Genomic DNA, 20,105 nt, shown 5'->3' on the forward strand with positions numbered 1-20,105 from the left:
CTCCCAAGGCCGGCTGGGTGGCCGTCACGGCCCCCGCTCCACCCAGCAGGCCGGCCACTGGGCGCCGGGAGTCAGTCAGTGTGCCGAGCGCTGGACAGTCACTGGGACCAAGTTGGGCAGCCCTGAGCACCAGGTGCCAGGCCCCGAGGCCGGCCCCTTCACAGCCACTGTCTCCTTCAGGCCTCACAACAACGCTACCCTGCGGGCACAGCATCGAGACCTCCATTTTAGGGCAAAGATGCGGAAGTCCGGGAGGCCTGACGCTTCCATTCTCTCACTCTGCCCAGTTCACCCCTCACCTACTTTACTGTACGCTCAGTTAAGCGAGGGAGATGGAGATACTCTCACAGATAGCCCACCCACAGATCTACGTCTCGATCCCCTCGGGTCCTCTGGCGTGATATATTGGCTCCCAGAGAGGCAGGGAGAGGTTGACAGGCCTCCGCCTCAGGGGATGCTCTCCAGGGCTCCACCTCTTGGTCCTGCATGTCCCTCCTCAAGGGGGAATCTGCATCTGATACACCTGATTGGTCAGATGCCAAGACCTTGACCGGAAGTCCCAGCTACAAGGACACCACGGATGGGCAGGGACAACTGTACCTCAAAAGAGCTCAGTCGGCATCTTCCTTCTCGCACCTGCACAGGTCTGCCTGCCAACATTCAGTCCATGATACGATTTGGGCCCTTTCGACCTGGAGGATGGGCTGCCTGCCCTGGCCGAGCCTTCCAAAGAGCTCAGGTTCCACATGCACCAGCCAGGCAAGCAACGATGCATTTACCAGGGTTCTCTGGACACACGTGTGCCCCAGGAAAGTCACAGGGCCGGGGACACGTGGTCCAGGGCAGGCTTGCTTCAAGCATGCTGGGTCACCTAAGCATAAACTCATCTTAGAACCATCAAAAGACTCAATTCCTAGCAAATTCCATGACCACAGAAGGAATCCATGACCCTGATGCCACCGGCCACCTTGGGTTCCCCTTCTTCGAATCAGAGATCCTCTGGGGCGCTTGTAATGACTCAGCAGTTGCATTCCACTCATTTCCTGTGCAGCAGGGAGTTCTTTAAAACCGGGCGACACACTGTTACTGTGGGTCAACAGGGAGCTCAGTGCAACTGATGCACGCAATCTCTTGGTGGAAACTGCCTTCACACAGGTGACGGGGACCGTCTGTCAGGCTACTCCAAAAGCTTAGGAAGCACGTCGAGGACACACTGCTCCCATCTCTCAGGCAAATCTCACCACCACACCTAAAAAGCCATGGAATATGGGGCAGAGCGGGGCTGGGAAAGGCCTTCATCTTTTCAAATAAGCCAGCATCTGTCATAGGCATCCAGCACAGATCCGAACAAGCCAGAGAGTCGTGACACAGGACACACTTGTAACTGGTGGACCCATCTTCAGTCTCCTCTGCACTGGCCCATCTGTACGCGGCCGCCACATAAGAAGCCTCTTTTGAAACAGTACTCCCTAGCTCAAAACCCATCAGTTGTACAAAATTAAGTTCACAGAGCAGAGCCTGGCATCTTCCCCATGACCCACGCGTTTCTTCCGCTCCGTCTCACTGGTAATTCGCAGTAAATATCTACCGTCCTCCTCCCAGGTGCCTGTGCCAACCCTGAGGACACAGAATGAATGAGGGACCCACCCTCAATGAGGTCACAGCTGAGTGGGGAGATGGCGGGTCCAAAAGACAGTCACAGGACAGCGCTGTGACGAGCAGCAGCCGGGACACGGTGGGAGGACACACGGAGGAAACAAGCAGGATCCAGCCTGGACCATCAGGGAGTTCTCGCGATGTGACAGCTGACCTAGATCTCTGAGGCAGGAAAGGACTGCTTTAGAAAGGTTGGAGGGAGCCAAGGGGCTGTGTGGAGGGCAGATTCCAGGCGGACTTGAGAGAAAGTCTTCCCTTCGATCAGACAGCCTGCTTCACTAAGCCAGCCACGGCTTGCCCGCCCCATCACCACTCCTACAGGACCCTCCCCCCGACTACGGGTCCTTCCAACATGGAAGCCTGAGCCCCGATGTCCCTTCCTCCAGGCAACCTCCCCTTCAGAGTTCACAGGCGCCTCCCTCCAAGCTCAACTCTGCGTGCCAGACAGGGTCAGAGGACGTTCCATCCAACAGCACCCAGGATACGGTCCACACCACACAAACTCTCAGTACTGTCCTCACAGCATCACTGGGCACCACACGGCTCACTCTGCCTGGGCTGGGGGGCCAGGACAAGGCCCCCACCTTCCAGGAGCTTCTGCTCTGAAGAAGTAAAATACGCCCACAAGAAATCTCTGTTGTCACCTCCCGAGCTCCCACTACTGGCCAGGAGGGACACCAGGCGCTTTAAATAACCTCATTTAATCCTCACCGACAATGCTGCTGGACAGGTACTACGACCTCACAGAGGAAATCTGACCCTTCACTGCAAAGCGGGGATCTGAACTCGTCTATCTGGCTCCAAAGGTTCTGTTCTGTCCACCCCAGCACGTGGCCTCCACCACAGGGCCAGATGTGACGCCACATGCAAGCCACAAACAGCCCGGAAATAAAGAAAACAAACGGGTTTGCTTTTTCTTGGAAGCTTCCTGGAGGATGGGCAGAATGTCTAGAAGTGGAGAGGGAGCCTTCTAGAACAGGGTCCCAGAAGTGGGGAAACCCGAGGCCAGGCCCACGGAAACCTTCAATCAGGACACCCAATCTGACAGGAGTGTACAGGGCACAGCATCATGGGGGTCAGGAAGTTAGGCTGTGGAATCAAGCTGCCTCGGCTCAAATCCAGACTCAGCCACTTCCTGTGTGACCTTGAACAAGTAAGTTAACCTCTCTGTTCCTCATTATTAAATGAAGATATTAAATGGTACCTCCTCATAGGCTGAGAACAATGCCTGACACAGTAAGCATTCAATGAAGACCAGCCTTCCAAAATCATTTCTCCTTCATCATCGTCGTCATCACTATTCTTCAGAGGTTAGAAGGCAGGGAAAGGCGGACTGTGGAATCCCTGAAAAAAACCAGATGCTTCCCCTTCATCCCTGGAGGCAAAGGAGCTGCGAGGGAAGGGATCCCAGCAGCATCTCTATTCACGTGGCTAAACCCTGACACACGTGGTGAGCTCCCTGAGGACGGGGACTATCTCACAACCTTCTTCCTCAATATCTACTCAAAAATACCTGAAGCAGAACACTGCCCTCCTGATTGTATGCTACTGGTCTCGGGAGGTACCATGGACCAGGATATGGTGGAACGCCTGGGGCGCCAACATCAGTCCTTGCTCCTCTTGGGGTCTCAACCCGCTTTGACAATCACAGAGTTACAGACCCTCACTCCAGAAAAATGCCCACACTCACAACACCTTGCAGCGTCCCAGACCCCTAGTGAAATCCCTTGCCTATGGAGCTAGGCAAGAATCCCGGCTCTAATGCTCACAAGCATAAAGACACCACACGCTCATCCTATTTCTTGGGTTCTATCAATTAAATGTCACTGAAGAGATCACAAGGATATGCACAAAGATTCCAATTTGGTGTTCTTTATAATAGCTCCAAACTGGAAACAACTTAAATGTCCATCTAATGGAAAATGACTAAATAACTTATAGCACATTCACACAAAAGAATGCTCTGCGGCCACTGAAACCTGCAATGTAGATGAACATTTATTACCTATAATTGAACAAAGGGAGAGGTTGCATATTACCCTACTTCCACCAAGAATACACATACATACAAAAAGGGGCTGGAAAGTATAAACTCCAGGGTGTTCACGTTTTGCTGTATAAATGATGCAATGACAGGAGTATTCGCTTATCTTGTTATTCCACAATAAACGTGTGCTGCTTTGTATTCATAAAAAAAAAAGCTGTATTTAAATTTTTAAAGAACTCACGCTATGCAACTACCTCAAATACAAAACTACGTTATAATAAGCTCATTTCATAATGCAAGAGCCAGGCTGTAATTCAAGAGACAGCATCCCAGAAAGACCCACCTCTGCTATATTTTATTCTCTAAGGAAAAAAGAGCTTCTCTAGTGAGGTTCTTGAGACTTATGCCCTTTTGTAGAAGAAAATTAAGTTCTGTGTTTGTGTTGTCTGCTAAGCCCAAAACGCTTCTGCTTCTAGAACCCAAAGGAAACAAGAAGTGAGAACTCTTTGGGCTTGTTGAGGTAAACAACTAAAAAATAAATAAGGCTGGGGGGTTGTGTAGTAGATGAAGAAGGGAGGGCACCTGGTGCCAGAAGCAGCCCCTTTCAGCCTCCCACCTGGAGGCTGAGAGCCTCTCGGAAGAAAAGAGATGAATGGGAGATGCCTCAGGCCGGGAAGACACAGCTCTACCCCAAGGGCTCACTTATTCCTCCAATAGTAAAATGAAAACGAGCTTCTTTGGGAAACCTTAGCCAGAAGAAAGTGGATTTCATAAAGCTGGAAAAAGTCCAGCGCTCCTGTGTCCCGGCCTTCAGAGGTTCTGGAAACCGGTGCTAGGAAAATCAGTCTGCACCGCACCTAAGCTGCTGGGCCCTTTTAAAAAAAGAGCTTCCCTGGGCCCAGCGGGCCAAACTACCCCACGCTTTATCCTGGCATCACACTGAATGCACGTGGACCCTCGTGAACCACCTGTGTGTAGGTCTGAAGACACAAAAACTGAGGTCAAGTCCTGGTTCCAAGTCATTGTGACTTTGAGCAACTGACCTTGCTCTGTGAAGGTCAAGTTCCTCATGTGAAATAAGTTGCCCTGAGGATGAAGCCCCCGGCTCACAACATACGGATAACGAGTCAGCGCTCAGAACTTCAGGGCGATGCGCGGAGTACTGTGCCAAGGCCTCACGCCCGTGATTTAACTTGACCCTTACGGCTCACAGAGGAAAGCCTTTGATTTTGAGCAGAGAAAGGTTATGACCTGGCACATTCTGTAAAGATCACGCTGGCCACAGTGGAAACAGACCGCTGTGGGACAGGGTGGAAGCGCGGAGGCCGAGGAGGAAAGGCCTGTGACCATCTGAGATGTGAAGGCTGGAGCTGTGGCAGCAGCAAGGTGCCTCAAACTGCTCAGATTTGGGATGTCATGAGCCGAAGGGAGGGCTTCAAAGGGGCAGCCAGTGGGGTGGGCGGGAGAATGGACTCTGAGTGATGTCCTCTTAGAAGCCGAGGCAGGAAGGGATTTCCCCAAGAGGGAGGGACCAACCACATCCCCCATCAAACAACCACATCCCCCGTCAAAGGGTTAGGAAAGATGACTAACAATGTGTGTGTAAGTGTATCTATCTATCTATCTATCTATCTATCTATCTATCTATCTATCTATCGAGAGAGGGACAAGGACAAAGCAAATGTGGCAAAACGGATGAAGGTGGATGAAGGGTGCAAGGGAACTCTGTTGTCATCTCAAAATATTGCAAATTATATTTTTAATTGTAATGCAATCACATCTTTTAAGTATGTAGCACATAAGGGCAAATGTTTACCAAAGGTTTTCTTTCATCCTTTCTCTGATCACCTCTGACCCTTGAATATATTTTTTAACCAAAGTCTGGGATTTTTGTTTGCATGTTTTGTTCACTGTTGCCAACATTTAAAACCCATGAACCAACATTTTCACCCCCAAAACCCTGGTTTCCCTCTTCTCTTGAAAATTGAGAGGACCCAGCGACCACGTAGTGGTGCCGAGGGGCTGCACCTCCTGGCTGGCTTCACCTGTGTGTCTCATCCACCTGGTCCCTGGGGCATCTCCACTGGACCCCAGGTTTGGGACAATGCAGACCACCGACCACGTGGACGCAGTCACCGGAAGGAAGCAGCTGCCCGTGTGGCTCTGTCATCCCCTCGTCAGAGCAGAGGGGCGGAAGGTAGGCAAAGCCAAGGAGTCGGTTCCTCCCGGGCCCCTCCAGGGAGTCCTGGATCAATTCCTGACATGTCTTAGGACTTGCAGCCCCTCGTCCGCTTACCCTTGAGAAACAGCTTCTCCAACTGCTCGAGCAGCTCGGCACACTGATTCAGCTGCTCCTGGAAACCCTCGGCCACGCAGTGATCCACGTCGCTGGCCTGCAGCAGCTCCTCGAACGCCCGAATCATGGTGTTCATGTGTTGACGGTAAACGACACAGATGCCGTGGCTGTCCTTAATCTGCTGTCGCTGAAGGGAGAGCTCCCTGGCCTGGGCCTGAACTAACGAATCGTATCTGATAAAAGGGGGGAGAGAAAATTCTTGGACCATTTTAGAATTGAATTTTTGTGACCTTAACACTAATTGGAAAAATGACAGTGCACAACTCTTGAAGGGCCCGCAGCTGTACAAGTACATCTACTTTTAGAAAAATTGGAACTGTACAAGGTCACCCCTGCTTCGATTTCAAAACAGCCAACAAATGCTGGCACAAAGGTTCTTCTGCAATATTTTTAACCTTAGGAAGCCCCCAATTAAAGTACAGATTGGCGAGGACTCAGGAGAACAATTAGTTTCCGTACACTCTTCAAAAACACTATTCCGAACTGTAGCAGCGAGTGCTTAGAGGGTCAGGGGATCCACCACAAATCCCCATGAAGAACAAAAAAGAGACTCAAAGGCAGGAAACCAGAAGCAGGACTCTCTCCTCTCAGCCGAAAGGTCAGAGAATCATCATAATCCTAAGTACCATTTACCGAGGGTCTAGGAGCCACCAGCCACTGAATTAGGTGTTTTTTATAAGTTATCTGTTCCTCTCCGTCCCCCAGCAAAGGTATGAACATCCCTGTTTATGGAAGAGAAAACTGACTCTTGGAGATGGCAAAGTTGGTTCAGTGATGAAGTTTGCTGACTCAAACACAGCTCTGCCTTCAAAACCCAACTCTATTTATACCATGCCACCTCCTGACACCACACCCATCTTTTCCTTTGTGAGCCCACAGTATTAGTAGGGACTGAGAAAAACCCAAGTTCAGGCAAGCATGGCTCTGTTTTCCTTACCACCTGTGGCCGCGGGAGGCCGGCAGAGTGGCTTGGCAGAGACCCTGACCCTGCAGTTCACCCTTTAGTACACAACCCCTGGGACAAACATGTCCCCTGAAATGATGACAGTGTGTGGGGCTGGTGACCACCTTCGACCCCAAGTAACACAGAGAGATCCTGTGACAGTAGCCCTGCAGGCGGGCCCGGTTCACGGATGGGAAGGGGCCGGAGCATCAGTATCAGTGCGGGATAACGTGGGCCGGACCAGCCGGCTCTGCCAGTCCTCCCGGGCCACCTTCTCAGTCACGGCAGCCGCTCTGAGGCTCCATTTCCTCATCTACAAACGCACGTTCAAGAACACCTCCTTCTCGGGTGACTGTGAGGATTAAGTAAGAAAAGTGCCTAACCGCGGGTCTGACACAACTGCCTTCCCGTAAATACACGCTGCCTTCAATCACACTGTCTGCAGGGTCTTAAAAAAACGCACTTTGGCTCCTGACAGTTGAGAACAGTGTGCCTGTCTCAAATCAGTGACGAACGAAGGTCAAGTTTACAAATGATCCCACGTCTGTCACATCTCACGAGGCCAAACTGTATGCACCTATGCCCATAAAACATGTCTTCGTGACCTAAGAATTCTTCTCTTTCAACACACACTTATTTCTCTAAGATGACCTTACAGGGTAAAGATATGGGAAATATTTATTTCCTCCCACCCTGACTAGGACATCAGTTTCAGCTCCCCTGCAGCACAGTAAAAGCCAATAACAGGGTCAGGAGTAAACACTGCCATTTGGCAGCCATATTATAACTCACCAAGTGACTGGTATAAAACCTTTACCCTGAGTCCCCAACTTGAGAAGGGCAAAACCTACTTGGCCAATTTCAGAAGACCCAAGACTGGTATGTGTGCAGCCACTGTTCATGGTGGCCTCACCTGTCACCTCTCTGCAGGGCCCGCTGCCTTAACCATGCCATCAAGCCTCGGCCAGTACACACCTGACCCCATGGTGAAGCTGCATTCCCTTTTAGCTCATGGGCGCCGACCTACTGGCAACTCAGGGGAACTGCAGGCTTAAGCAGTGGGAGAAGGCAGAGCTGGGATGTACCTTGAGGGTGAGAGATCTCTGAACTTATTCTGCAGGTTATGGATTTCACTGAAGAGTTCCATGTTCAGATTCTGCTCCCTCTGCAGCTCACACTCCTGGTCCACTAGCCGCTGTCTGAGACTCTCCAGCGTCTTGCCGTCCATCACCTCTGGGGCCAGCGGATGGAGGATTTTCATGTGTTTCACATAGCGTACTTGGTGCAAACTTGAAAAGGTCCTTTCTTCTTCGTCACTGGTACCCCTGTCCTTGTTCAAGCCATCCTGGGCCCCTTCTGTCCCACACAAAACTGTGATAACAGCCTCGCTGAACTGGGAGTGCTTTTGAAGCTGCAATATGAAATTCCGGTAGCCCTCAAGCTCAGTTTCCAAGTCACAGATCTTCCGTCTTAAGTTTTCTTCATCATTTGAGGCATCCATGTTCTCCAAGGGATCGGTCCCAATCACACTGACGTTAGTGGAAAACTGACTCTTAGAACTCAAGCACGTAGCTACTGACGTGGGGCCTGGAAAATCTTCAGAAAGATTCTCTTCGCACATTGGTAAGATGGCAAGGTCGTCAGGCTGGTAAATTTCGGAGTCTGAAAATCAAAATACATTTTTGTCAGTATCTCTGTGGCTGAAATCCACCCCCTCTGTCCTTCCTCACAGCCACCGCCAAGCAGAGACCACTGCAAAAGCCTCCTAACCAGCCCCTCTTACCTCTCAAGCTGTCCTCCTCCTCAGAGCAACTGTTCAACCATGATAACCACCAACCCCCACCTGAAACTCATCAGTATCCCCACTATCTTGAGGACTAAATCCAAACTCCCTCCCACAGCATCTGAGACCCTCCATAATCTAGTTCCAGGCAAGCTTTTCAGAACATCCCTTGGCACCACCCACACAGATTCCCCAGTAAATCAACCATCCCTGAACACACCAGGCTGTTCATGCTTCTGCTTCTGCATGCACTGTTCCCCCTGCCTGGAATATGCCTGGCCCCTGACTTGACTTCTCCTCAGTGAACTCCTATTCATCCTTCAACACCCAGATCTAATTTTCCTTCCTCTGTGAGCTCACATTCAAGCTACACAAAACAGTCACCCTCTCTGGGCTTCCCCAGCACCTTGTACATAACCCCTGGGACAAACATGCCAGGCGCTGGGAGCTGGCACAGTATTGACATTTGGCGCATTCGTTTATTTACACAGCATTTTGTTATTGGAATCCCTCTCTCCTTTGCTGGACTGCACGTTCCTTCCCAGCAGGGACCGGCCTTTCATCTTCACATCTCAGTGCCCAGTACAGCACCTAGCCCAGATCAGCCATGAAGGAAGGGCTGACCAATACTGGGGAGTGAATGAAGTAACATTAAAGACCAGTGATTCTAAAATCCACAGCAGACAAGAGTCATCTCATTTCCATGAGTTTCTAGGAGATGCCACGATGCTCCCTGTAGTGGGCTGTTTTGCTGACTCACAACCCCGCCAGGAAACATTTCCTTACCGCTAGTTTAAACCCCCAGGTATGCAGCCAAACTCCTCTGGGAGGTGGATTGGCATGGCAGAAAGAGCATATAGCTTTGAAGCCAAAGAGAAGAGGCCTCACACTCAGTTTTGCTACCTGCTGGCTGGGCAGACATAGGCAAGTAACTCACTGTCCCAGAGCCTGTTTCCCTAAAGAGACGTCTGTTGTGCTTGTTGTGAGGCAACAAGTCCAGGCCTGAGTCGAGAGCGTCTGTCCTTCACCACATACCAGCCTGCCTGCTGTCCAGGGAAAGCCCAGCTCAATACAAGGAGCTGTGGGAATACTTAAGAGGCAGCAGAACATAGCAGAAAACCCATCTTTGAAATCCAATGGTTTTAAACTCTGTTTCTGCTCCCTACTAGCTGTGTGACCTAAGGCAAGTGGCTTAGCCTCTCTGAGCCTTGGTAACTTCATCTGCAAAATGGATAGAATATCATTTACTGTGAAGTCTTCTGTTTTTGCTTTTAGGATCAAATGGGACCATATCTGCAAGAAGGCTAAGAGTGTCTGGCACACAGTAGTGAAGGAAACCAACTCATACGAATGTGTATCCTTTGCTTCCCTGAAATCTTTAAAGATGGAAGAGGATTCCTTTCTCGGGAGGCAGGTAAGCAAAGGCTTGTGGACTCGGGGAGATGCTGGAAAGGCAGCAGCGCAGGTTGGATGAGATGACCGAGGAGCCCCCTCCGAAGGAAAAGCAAGCGCAAATCCTTGTCAGGCTGGACATCCCAGCTTCCGGGTTCTGCAGGTGCTCCTCGTGGCTTGAAGCCCATTCTCGTCTCTCCACTCACAATGCAAATACCATAAAATAAACCTTTTTATTCTAGACAGTCGATGATCTCAAGAAAGGATTCCTAACAGAGCATTTTTACTGTACAAACTTTGTGCAAATCCCTCATCTCTGAGGTCCTTCAGGGTGGAGACCATGTCATTCATCTGTTTCTCCAGGGTCTGGCATGGGGCTGGGGGCCCTCAGAGAAGGTCCTCAGTGAGCACTGCGGGCTGAATGAGGATCAGAGGGATGGGGGAGGAATCTCAATACGGCTTTTTCCCAGTGACTCACCTTCCACAACAATGAAATATCTTTGCTACGACAACTTCATAATGGAGTTCCACGGCAAGAAGCAGTGTCCACTCATGGGAATAAAGATCAGTTCTGATGACTTTCGTTAGGAAATCATGAGGCAATGACACAGGCAAGACCCATACAACTGTCCTGCTGCAGTATGGCCTGTGGCCAGCTTGGATGTTTGCACACACGTCCTCACTATGGCTGGGCAGGTGTGCGTCCTCATATCCACACTGAGCCCTCGCCCTCCACTTCCAGCTCTGCTCCTCACGACACATTCAGACACTTGGCACTCATAATTCTGACTTCAGACATGCCCTTAATCTACAGCGACCTGTGACTTGGCAGAGGTAAGGACCCGATTTCTAGGCTCTGAGGCCAGCAGGTAGCAACTCTCACAGCTCAGCACCCGCACAGCCACACAGCTTTGCATTCTCTGCTCCACAGCCCTTGATAAAGGTCCAAAAGAGAGCTTTTTTTTTTTTCATTTAAAAAACTGCAGAGCGGATGTGGGACATGGAGGATTATAAACCGTAGTGTATGCTGCAACTCTGCAGGTTTAGCAAGGGGTCGGGACACATAACTAACTATGTGCTGGGACCTGGCCTAGGCACCCAGCCCCTCATCTGTGCCGTCCATTTAATCTTCACAACAACCCTGTCAGGCGTCACTAGTGTCCCCATTTTACAGAAGAGGAAACTGAGGCTGAGAGCTAAGCACTTGCCCACGGTTCAGAGCAGAGCCCCCAGTCAAAGCCTGGCAGCCCGCCTCCACCATGAATCCTGCCTCCTGACGTATCCCTCCTGCAAATGGGTCTCCCGGGTCAGGGGGGCACGAGCAAGGGGAGACATTCCTGCACCCTCAGTGTGAAGGATAATACGTCTGTGGAAGCCCCTTCACTCGTTTCTCAAGGAGCTGCTGAAGCAGCAGCAGCAAAGCCATCACACGTGGTACCCAGCCTTGCCGGGGGCAGTCACCGCGCAAGTCACTGCAAGACCGGAAGACGGCGGAATAATGGGATGTCTCAGCGACCAGGGACTCAGGAGGGCCTTCCCTGGAAAGGGACATTTAAGCAGAGAGTAAAGGATGAGGCATCAGCTAGGCAACAACAAAAGGGAGGAAATTCAGGCAGAGGCAACAGCATGTGCAAAGTTCTAGAAGCACATTAAGAACAAAGGAAAGAAATTCACTAACGATGGGGATTTGAGAGGAAAAGGGAAACTGCCGATCGGTCAAGAAGCCTTTAGTAACCAACTAACTAGAAGCAAGAGATCAAAAGATGTCCCCAGGACCATCTACTTACATCACAGGAAACAACGCAGCTCTGGGGCTTCTGAGTGCTTTACCACCTGGGAGGGGGCCTCCTCCTCAAAGCCCGGGACCCAGGGCGGAAGCCTGTGACCGTGTCCTCAGTGCGCTGACCGCTGGCCCTGGGGAAGCCTATGCCACTGGGACAGGGCCCATAACTCAGTATTTCCCCAGAGACTGGCGTTCTCAATGGTCGCCCCAGGACAAATTTAGGGTCCTAAAGACAATGATTTCTGACAGAGTGAATTAGGGCCACATTAATGGTAATTCTTTCTTTTTTTTTTAATGAAGGGGGAAAATAAATCTAAGGTAAAAGGAAAAAAATGCAAGCATTCGTTCATGCTTGAACAGAATCATGAATATTGTTGTATTATCCTCTGTGCTTACCTGAATGTTTGTGACACTTCATAATTCTAAGAAGGAACCCAGCTTGCCTGGGGCCTTGCTCACATCTCTGCTCCTTTCCCACTGATCCACCTGACCCCCAGGCTCGCTCCTCCCCACCCACCCCCCTCCCTGGGCAGCTGACACCTAACAACAGCCAGCACCAAGCAGAACTGATGACCAGCTGACGGCAAGACCCCCGGGGGCAGGCACCGCGCTGGCGGAAAAGTGTCAGACAAATGGACTGTAAGCTCAGACAGAAACCCTAATGTCCTTGCCTCGTCCACCTAATTATCAGCTGGGTGACCCTGGATCAATTCATTTTAAAAACCTCAGCCTTCCCGGTGTTAAATGGGAACAACCATGATGCCCTCAGGTGGCTGTCACAGGACTTAGTAATAATTTTTATATAAAACAGCCCAGTGGCACCCGGCACACAGTAGCTCTTCGGTACACAGAGCGGGGTGAGTTCTGACCTGTGTCGCAGCTGGCGTGCTGATCGCTGTCCTTTTCCTGGTCTCTCCAGACACAGGGTGTGGCTTCCATTCCTTCCTGCTCCCTGGGGCCGTCCTGGTAGGCTGCTCCCACGAGAGGCTGGGCTGCAGGCAGCCACACAGAGAAAGACAAATAAATAAAACCACGGACTTGAAACTTAGCCAAGCAACTAAGAAGAACACAAAGATACAACAGGGAAAATAAAAACACTGGGGAGGCAAAATGCAATTTATAAGATAAAATTAATCTATCGAGCTGCCATAACAGGACATAAAAAGCGTAAATATACTGCAGCTTGTCTGAAATGGTTGAAGTCTAGGCTCTCCAAAAACTACGAGGGAGAAAATGAGTTCTGTAGACTCGTGCCCACTGTTCCCAAGAAGGGAGGCCTGCGGGGCCTTCCAGGCTGCTGCAGAAGCAGCACCTCGTTGAGGCACCCCAGGGTCTCAGCAAGAAATCAGATCAGTGTTAAGTGCAAATGGCAAGCCCTGGGCAAGGTGTCAGGGCCTCCGTGTGGCTGCGTCCCCTCTGCCACCGCATCTCTCGGCTCTGAAGCAACCCCGTGCCCACCGCACTGATGGGCTTAGTTATCTGCCCCGTCCCGCTAGACAGGGAGCCTGAGAAGGCAGAGGCAGCACCTCCATCCTTGCTCTCTCCCCTACGCCCTGTGCGTGAGGCCAGGAGCACAGCAGGTGCTGGGGGTACTCACCAACGGCGTGAAGAGCAGGGTGGATGAAGGATGCTGGGAAAGGAAGGGGGATGGGGAGGGCAGCCCTACCAAAGGCCGACTTATCTGAAAACCGCAACTGATAGACCCCAGAGAGAACCTAAAACCAAATGGAAAATACCCCCGGCTGCAGATCCGCATACAATCCACATGCAGGGTATCCTATCCCAGGGCGTAGGAAACAGTCAAGTAAGGGGAAACGTAAAGGCTTTGAAATCAGGCAGGCTGGTTCCAGTCAAGGTCGGGACGTCAGCAACAGCGTGACCACAGCCAAGTCGCTCTCTGAAAGTGCTGCCTCAGCGTTAAAACGGGAATAACCGTGCGCCTGCCTCAAAGGACTGTTACGGGGATTCAATTAGATCACGTATTTAAAGTGGACAGTGGGGTTCAACACGTAGCGGGCGCTCACCTTATTTTATTTTACTGCCACCAGCAGTCCAAGGCTCCCAGTCACCTCCCATCTCTGAACCATCCTGAAAACCCCCGACTCGGGTGCAACCTCCCACCTCGGTCTCAAGCCCGCCCTTGCAAATGCGGCTTCTCCGGCAGCCTCCCCAGGAGGGGATGTTTCCTCCCTGCAACCCCCACTCCCTGTCTTACTGCCTCACTAGCAGTGCTCGACACAGCCGATCTGTTCATCACTCAGCTTCTGGAAGCCATGCTCTCCCGGCTCCCTTCCTCCCTCACTGGCTGCGTCTTCTCAGTCCAGCCTCCACTTACTAGAGAGCCCACGTGTCGGTTCCTGACCTGCTCCCTATGTCTCCAAGCCTCGAAGCTTCAATACCAGCAACGTCTTGACATTTCCAAAGTTCCCAGCTCTAGCCCAGGCCTCTCCCCTTGACTCCAGGCTCATCCATCTCCAAAAGCCTAGCTGACGTCCCCACAGCGACGGGCAGCAGGAATCTCAAAGGAGTCCCAAACCAGACACCTCATGTCCCCCTACGCCTGGCTCTCGTCAGTCTTTCCATCTCAGGTATGACATCCTTCCAGTCGTTCTTAGCCTTTAAAGCAGAGGTCAGCCTAATAATGAATATTTGAGACTCTTCGAGCCACAGGGTCACTATCACAGCTCCTCAACTCTCCCATCACAGCGCAAAAGCCAGCACAGACAATATGCAAATGAACGTGTGTAGCCGTGCCCCCATGAAAGTTCACAAAACCCACAGCGAGCTTGGTCCACAGGACACAGTCTGCCAATCCTGGCTTTAATGCCTAACTCAGACTCCGCTGCTCAAAACCCTCCAGCCTTTTCCAACCTTACCTAGAGGAGAAGCCCTAGACTGGTCTGGGAGGGCCTAGTGGGCCCGCCACCTCCCTGACCCCTTACCCTCTCCTTCCTCCCTCCACTCCAGCCACATAATTGGCCTCCTTTCTATCCACCCAACTTCTCAAGTTCACAGGCCTTTGTCCTTGCTCCTTCTGCCAGGCACGCACCTCCCAAAATAACTAGTCCACTCACTTCCTCCCAGGTTCCCCTCGAATGTGGCCTCACCAGAGAGGCGCTAAGAGTCCACGTGCTGTAGCAAACCCTGCTCTGTACCACGTTTCCCAGGCCCTTCACCTGCTTCATCCTCCTGCACAGCACTGATCGTGCCCATCATCTTACTGCCTCCCTCCCCCGGCAGGAATGTGAGCGGGACACAGACCTCACCTCTTTTGTTCACTCTCTCCTCAGCACCTGGCCCACAGGATGACAGACACACACTTTCTGAATAAATACATAAAAGATCACTGCTGTTCTTGTTATTGTGGGTTGCTGTCATCTGCTTACAGCAGGAGTTGAAAAGGAAGAGTCAACATAAGCTCTTCTGTGGATTCGGGAACCCTCTGGAGATGGCGCTCAGTGCTACACACGTGCTTACCTGCGTGGTTCTGGGAGAGGGTGCCCAGCTTTCTTCCGACTCTCAAAGGGGTAGAACCTCTAAGCACCACTGTCTCGGACTAGGGGACACCATGGAGGCGCTCCCCCCAAGCTCAGGGGTCTAACCCAAGGGCTCTCTATCTGGGAGCTCCCAGGAGAGCAGAGACAGCTGATTCAGAGTGAACAGGGTGGCAGGTCACTTCCAGAGGAAGCCAGTGGTCAGTAGGGTTTGGAATTAGCCCTGAGGAACCCAAACAAGTGTGGTCTGGACAGCCAGAGAACCCGCAGAGAGGACTGGGGCTTCCACAGCCAGGACCTGAGAAAAGCCCAGACTTCAGTCACACCACGCACGACTGGGGGCCCCAGACAGCCCCAAGCGAAGGGCCCAGTGACCTCACAAGGCCTGGGAGCAGGACAAGCCCCCGCTAGCCCTCCAGAAGTCAACGAAAACAACACATGCATGTTCCCTCTGTGCTCCCTCCATTGTGCGTTTGTCAAGAGTCAAGATTAGTCACTGCAATTCTCGGAATTTATACTCAAGCGTATTGTAATTCGGAACAATGAAGGTGACATTTCCACCCGTCCTAGTGGGTGGGTCACCCAGCTCGCAGAGAACACCTTTTCCTCGGGGCTTACCTTTCAGGGGCTCTTCGTCTGGCGCTGGCCTCCCCTCCATCATTGCTTCAGCCAGAATTAACTTTTGGTGAAGTTGCTTATTGCGAATTTTGGACTCCTTCAGCTCCCCCTGCAGCTCCAGGATCTGGCCCTGTAGCTGGGCCACCACCCCCTGGGAGGCGGGGAGCCGGCACACACTTCCTAGCGACTGGGATGGTTTTATCAGGATGGGCAGGCGCGACTTCTTAGCATTCTGAAAACACACACACGTGAACAATGAACACCCTTCCTCAGGTCTCGGAGTCAACGTTCTCGCGCCAACCTTGTAAAACAGGATTTACAGAGGTTGTGCAGATGATGGCATCTCTGTTTATCCCTCAGCCCACAGAGCTCGTGTCTTGGCAGGTCCTTCCTCCGACTGACAAGGGCCAGGATTTTCCTCCCAGACACCCTCCTGGCCCTGGCCCGCTGACTCTGCCCCCAGATGTTCCCATATAGCAGATCTCTTCCCAACACAATCTTCTGGGAAACACCTTCTTGTTCCTTATCTATTTCCTCACTTCCCACCCTTTCCTCAATATAAGCCAACCTGCCTTCCACCCCACTAGGCCACCAGAACCATCCTTTACTACATTTTTCGGGGGCTCCTGGGTCACTAGTCCAATGGCTATTTCTCAGGATGAGAGCTCCTGACCTGCCTGGGGCACACGTCTCCATCTCTGATGGCCTGCAGGTCCTGTCAAGTGAAAGCTCAGTGTTTTGACGGCATCACCCCGGGTCCTCATCCCCACAGCTACACGACTGGGACGGTCTCTGTCCTGGTGAATCACACCCCTGTCCAACAGCCCGGGCACCATCTTTAAATGGCCCTCTGGGTGCACCACCCACTTCCATCCCGCACCAGGCCCCCCTAATTCCAACGCCCAAGCTGTCTGTGAATTCTTCTGACTCCTCTCATCCTCCACTGCCACTGCCCAGCTCCTGATGCTGGGAGCTCTCACCGAGGCCACCGCGACAGCCTCCCGACACTCACTCTCGCCCTTTCTAACCCACTTGCCATATTGCACCAAGCAGGCAAGTCTACCTTCCCCGTGCTTAAAACTATTTTAATTGTTCCCCAGTCCTCGTACAACAAGGGTCAAAGTCTTTACCTCAGCTCACACGTTGTGCCTGAGAGACTCCCCTCTCCTGCCTCCCCCTACTCTCCAGCCACAGACCTCCTATCATTCCTCAAAATGCTGCATTCCTTCCACCTCAGGACCCTGGCACATGCTGTCTCCTCTGCCTAGAACACTCTTTCCTGCTCACCCTCACCTTTCCCACTAATCCCAATACCTTCATTGAGACTCAGATCCAATGGGCCTTCTCAGAAGAATGGGCCTCGATTTCCCTGTTATATATTCACTGCCCGCTAGGGTTCTCCTGGGAAAACATTCTTACCATGAGAATGAAATGCCTATGGAATTACTTGTTCTTTGTCTACCTTCTGCACCAGCCTGTAAGCTCTAGGGTTCATGCATTTTGCGTTTCTTATTCATACTATAACCACAGCTTCCAGCACAAGAGCTAGTATACAATAGGTGCTCAACAACTATTTGTGGAATTAACATACAAACAACCTAAGAGGTCAAATGGGGATGCCTTTTACGTGGAGGAATTTTAAGCATGTTTAAAAGCTGAGAAGAAGGACTTGAATAGAAAATACATTTTAAAAAAAACTACAACTCAATAATAAAAACACAGATAACCCATTTAAATGATGAACAAAGGATCTGATAGACATTTCTCAAAAACAAATACACATATGGCCAACAAGCACATGATAAGATGCTCAAATAGTTGGTCATCAAAGAAATGCAAATCAAATCACAGTGAAATACCCCCACTTCCTATTCATTAGGATGGTTATAATCAAAAAGGTAATAACAACTGTTGGCGAGGATGTGGAGGAACTGGAACCCTCATATGTTGCTGTGAAAACTTCTGTAAACTAGTTGCAGCCACTTTAGAAAAGAGGCTGGCAGTTCCCCAAAATGTTAAACAGACTTACCATATGATCTAACAATTCCACTCCGAGATATATACCCCGGGGAAAGAAAAACATACGTACACACAAAAACGCGTACATGAATGTTCACGGCAGCATTATTCTTAACGTCCAAAAAGCAGAAACTGCCCTAAACGTCCACCAACTAATGAATGGATAAATAAAATGTGGTATATCCATACAATGGACAATGAAACAAAATGAAGTACCGATCCATGCTACAGCGTGAATCAACCTTGAAAACATTATGCTAAGTGGAAGAAGCCAGTCACCAAAGAGCACCTTCTACATGATTCCACGTACCTGAAATCCAGAACAGGCAAATCTATAAAGACAGAAAAAAGCCTGGTGGGGGCCTACAGCTAGGGGTGGGGGAAACAGGAAGTGACTGCTAACGTGTTGGGCTTCTTTTTGGAATAAGAATATGTTCTAAAATCGATTGTGGTTGGGAATGGTTGGGACCCTGAGAATGAGGAAATCAGCGAAGTTTCTCAAGAAGGAAGAGGAAGGAGCCCTTCTTGCCATTCTAGGGTGGAAAATGCTTTTACACACGCTCTCCCATGATCCCCAAGTCAACTCTGCACTCCCAGAGCTCACAGGACCCTAGAAGTTATGCCTATTTTTCTGGATGGAGAGCTGAGATATCAAACAACCAGACTGGTATGATACAGTAAGAAGGTTAGAGAGCCGGATCTCAAATTACCTCTTCAGACTCTACTGCCCAGTTAAGAAAAGTGAGACACGTTCTGCCCTGAAATCCCAGGCAAGAGGAAAACAGGTTCAAGGACAAGAACGGTCTGAGGGGGTGAACGGTCTGAGGAGGAGGCAGATGCCTCATCAGAGAGGCTAGAAAATAACAGTCGTTTGCTTGGTCCTCAGGCTCCACCAATCTTTATTCTTGGATCCAAATCTGTGTGTCATATGGCAGCAGGAAAGTGATCTGCAAGTGCACAAATGCCAGCGCCAATTTCAGGCTGGAGGACTGCCGTCAGTCAGCCCAACGCCGCTCCTAAGATAACAGCCCACAAGATGCTACCTTATGGACGCCGAACAGAACCCCATCTACTGCCGTATTGAAGATGTCATAGTGGAACTTCCCACAGCGGAAGGGGGACAGGGGCACGCATACATACAGGACAAGGCACGAGGCACGCACTGCCTCACTGAGCCAGCCCTGGGTTCCAGGTCACCCCGATCCCATTCGAGGCACTGAGGAAGTCACATGACTGACCCAAGGGTCCCCATGCAATCACAGGTGTATCTGTAAAGCCCCCCATCTCACCTCTATCCCGTCTCCCTGTTTCACCCTGGGGCTGCAAAGATGTTCTTTCTAACAGGATGCCAAATTTCTAGACTATCTAGGGTTCCTGATTCCTTGACTAACCGAAGACCATTAAATTTTCTTCTCCTTTGCATAGACTGAAGGCCACCCTGGTGATAAGAGGGCGCCTCTCTTCCTGAGAACATGGGGTTATAACATCTCCATCTGCCTCTAAAGCCAGACCTCATTTTACATCCCTCCTACCCTTCTGAACAGCTAAGTCACTCTGGACAATGTTCTGAGCCTTTCAGAGTTTGTATTTCTTCATATGTAAAATGTAGGTAATGCCTCCCTAACTCATATGCTTCTTGAGAAGATTAAATGTGAAATGTGACATATGGGTAGAATTATCTAGCACAATCCTGGCATATATAGCAGATGCTAAAAAATAAACACACCTACCTCCCTTTTGAAGACACCGGCAAGAAGGATAATGCCAAATGAGAAAGATTTTTTCAGTGTATTTGGGGAAATTAAGTTCATTTGCTTATCCAATTTTCCTGAACATAGGATACTATCTCCTACACAAATAAGGGGGAAAAACACACGCACACACACAACATTTAGTTTTCCTAACACATGCGTACAAACTAAACTAGCTGGGGCAGATGAGAGCATTTCTATTCTAGCCAAATGGCACAAATTTGCATTTCGAGTACCGTTAATATAATGGCACTGCCTTTTTTTTGTGTGTGTGTGTCTACTGATATCTTTAGAAAACCCTTTTCTAGAAATTACAGTTTTGG

At 50.6% G+C, this 20,105-nt stretch overlaps 1 protein-coding gene across 10 annotated transcripts in view; it reads right to left on the bottom strand.

Moving 5' to 3' along the window:
* CDK5RAP2 (CDK5 regulatory subunit associated protein 2) overlaps window positions 1-20,105 on the bottom strand; it is a 167,388-nt gene that overhangs the window by 34,321 nt on the left and 112,962 nt on the right. For all 10 annotated transcript variants that reach the window (XM_064490460.1, XM_031450326.2, XM_031450323.2 and 7 more), the window contains 4 exons: window positions 16,013-16,244; window positions 12,770-12,892; window positions 8,028-8,604; window positions 5,940-6,172 (listed from right to left, as the gene is read on the bottom strand). In XM_064490460.1, coding sequence (XP_064346530.1) covers window positions 5,940-6,172; window positions 8,028-8,604; window positions 12,770-12,892; window positions 16,013-16,244 — 1,165 coding nt within the window. The remainder of the gene's footprint in view (window positions 1-5,939; window positions 6,173-8,027; window positions 8,605-12,769; window positions 12,893-16,012; window positions 16,245-20,105) is intronic.

The sequence above is a fragment of the Camelus dromedarius genome, chromosome 10, assembly GCF_036321535.1.
Source record: "Camelus dromedarius isolate mCamDro1 chromosome 10, mCamDro1.pat, whole genome shotgun sequence".
NCBI classification, from domain to species: domain Eukaryota; kingdom Metazoa; phylum Chordata; class Mammalia; order Artiodactyla; family Camelidae; genus Camelus; species Camelus dromedarius.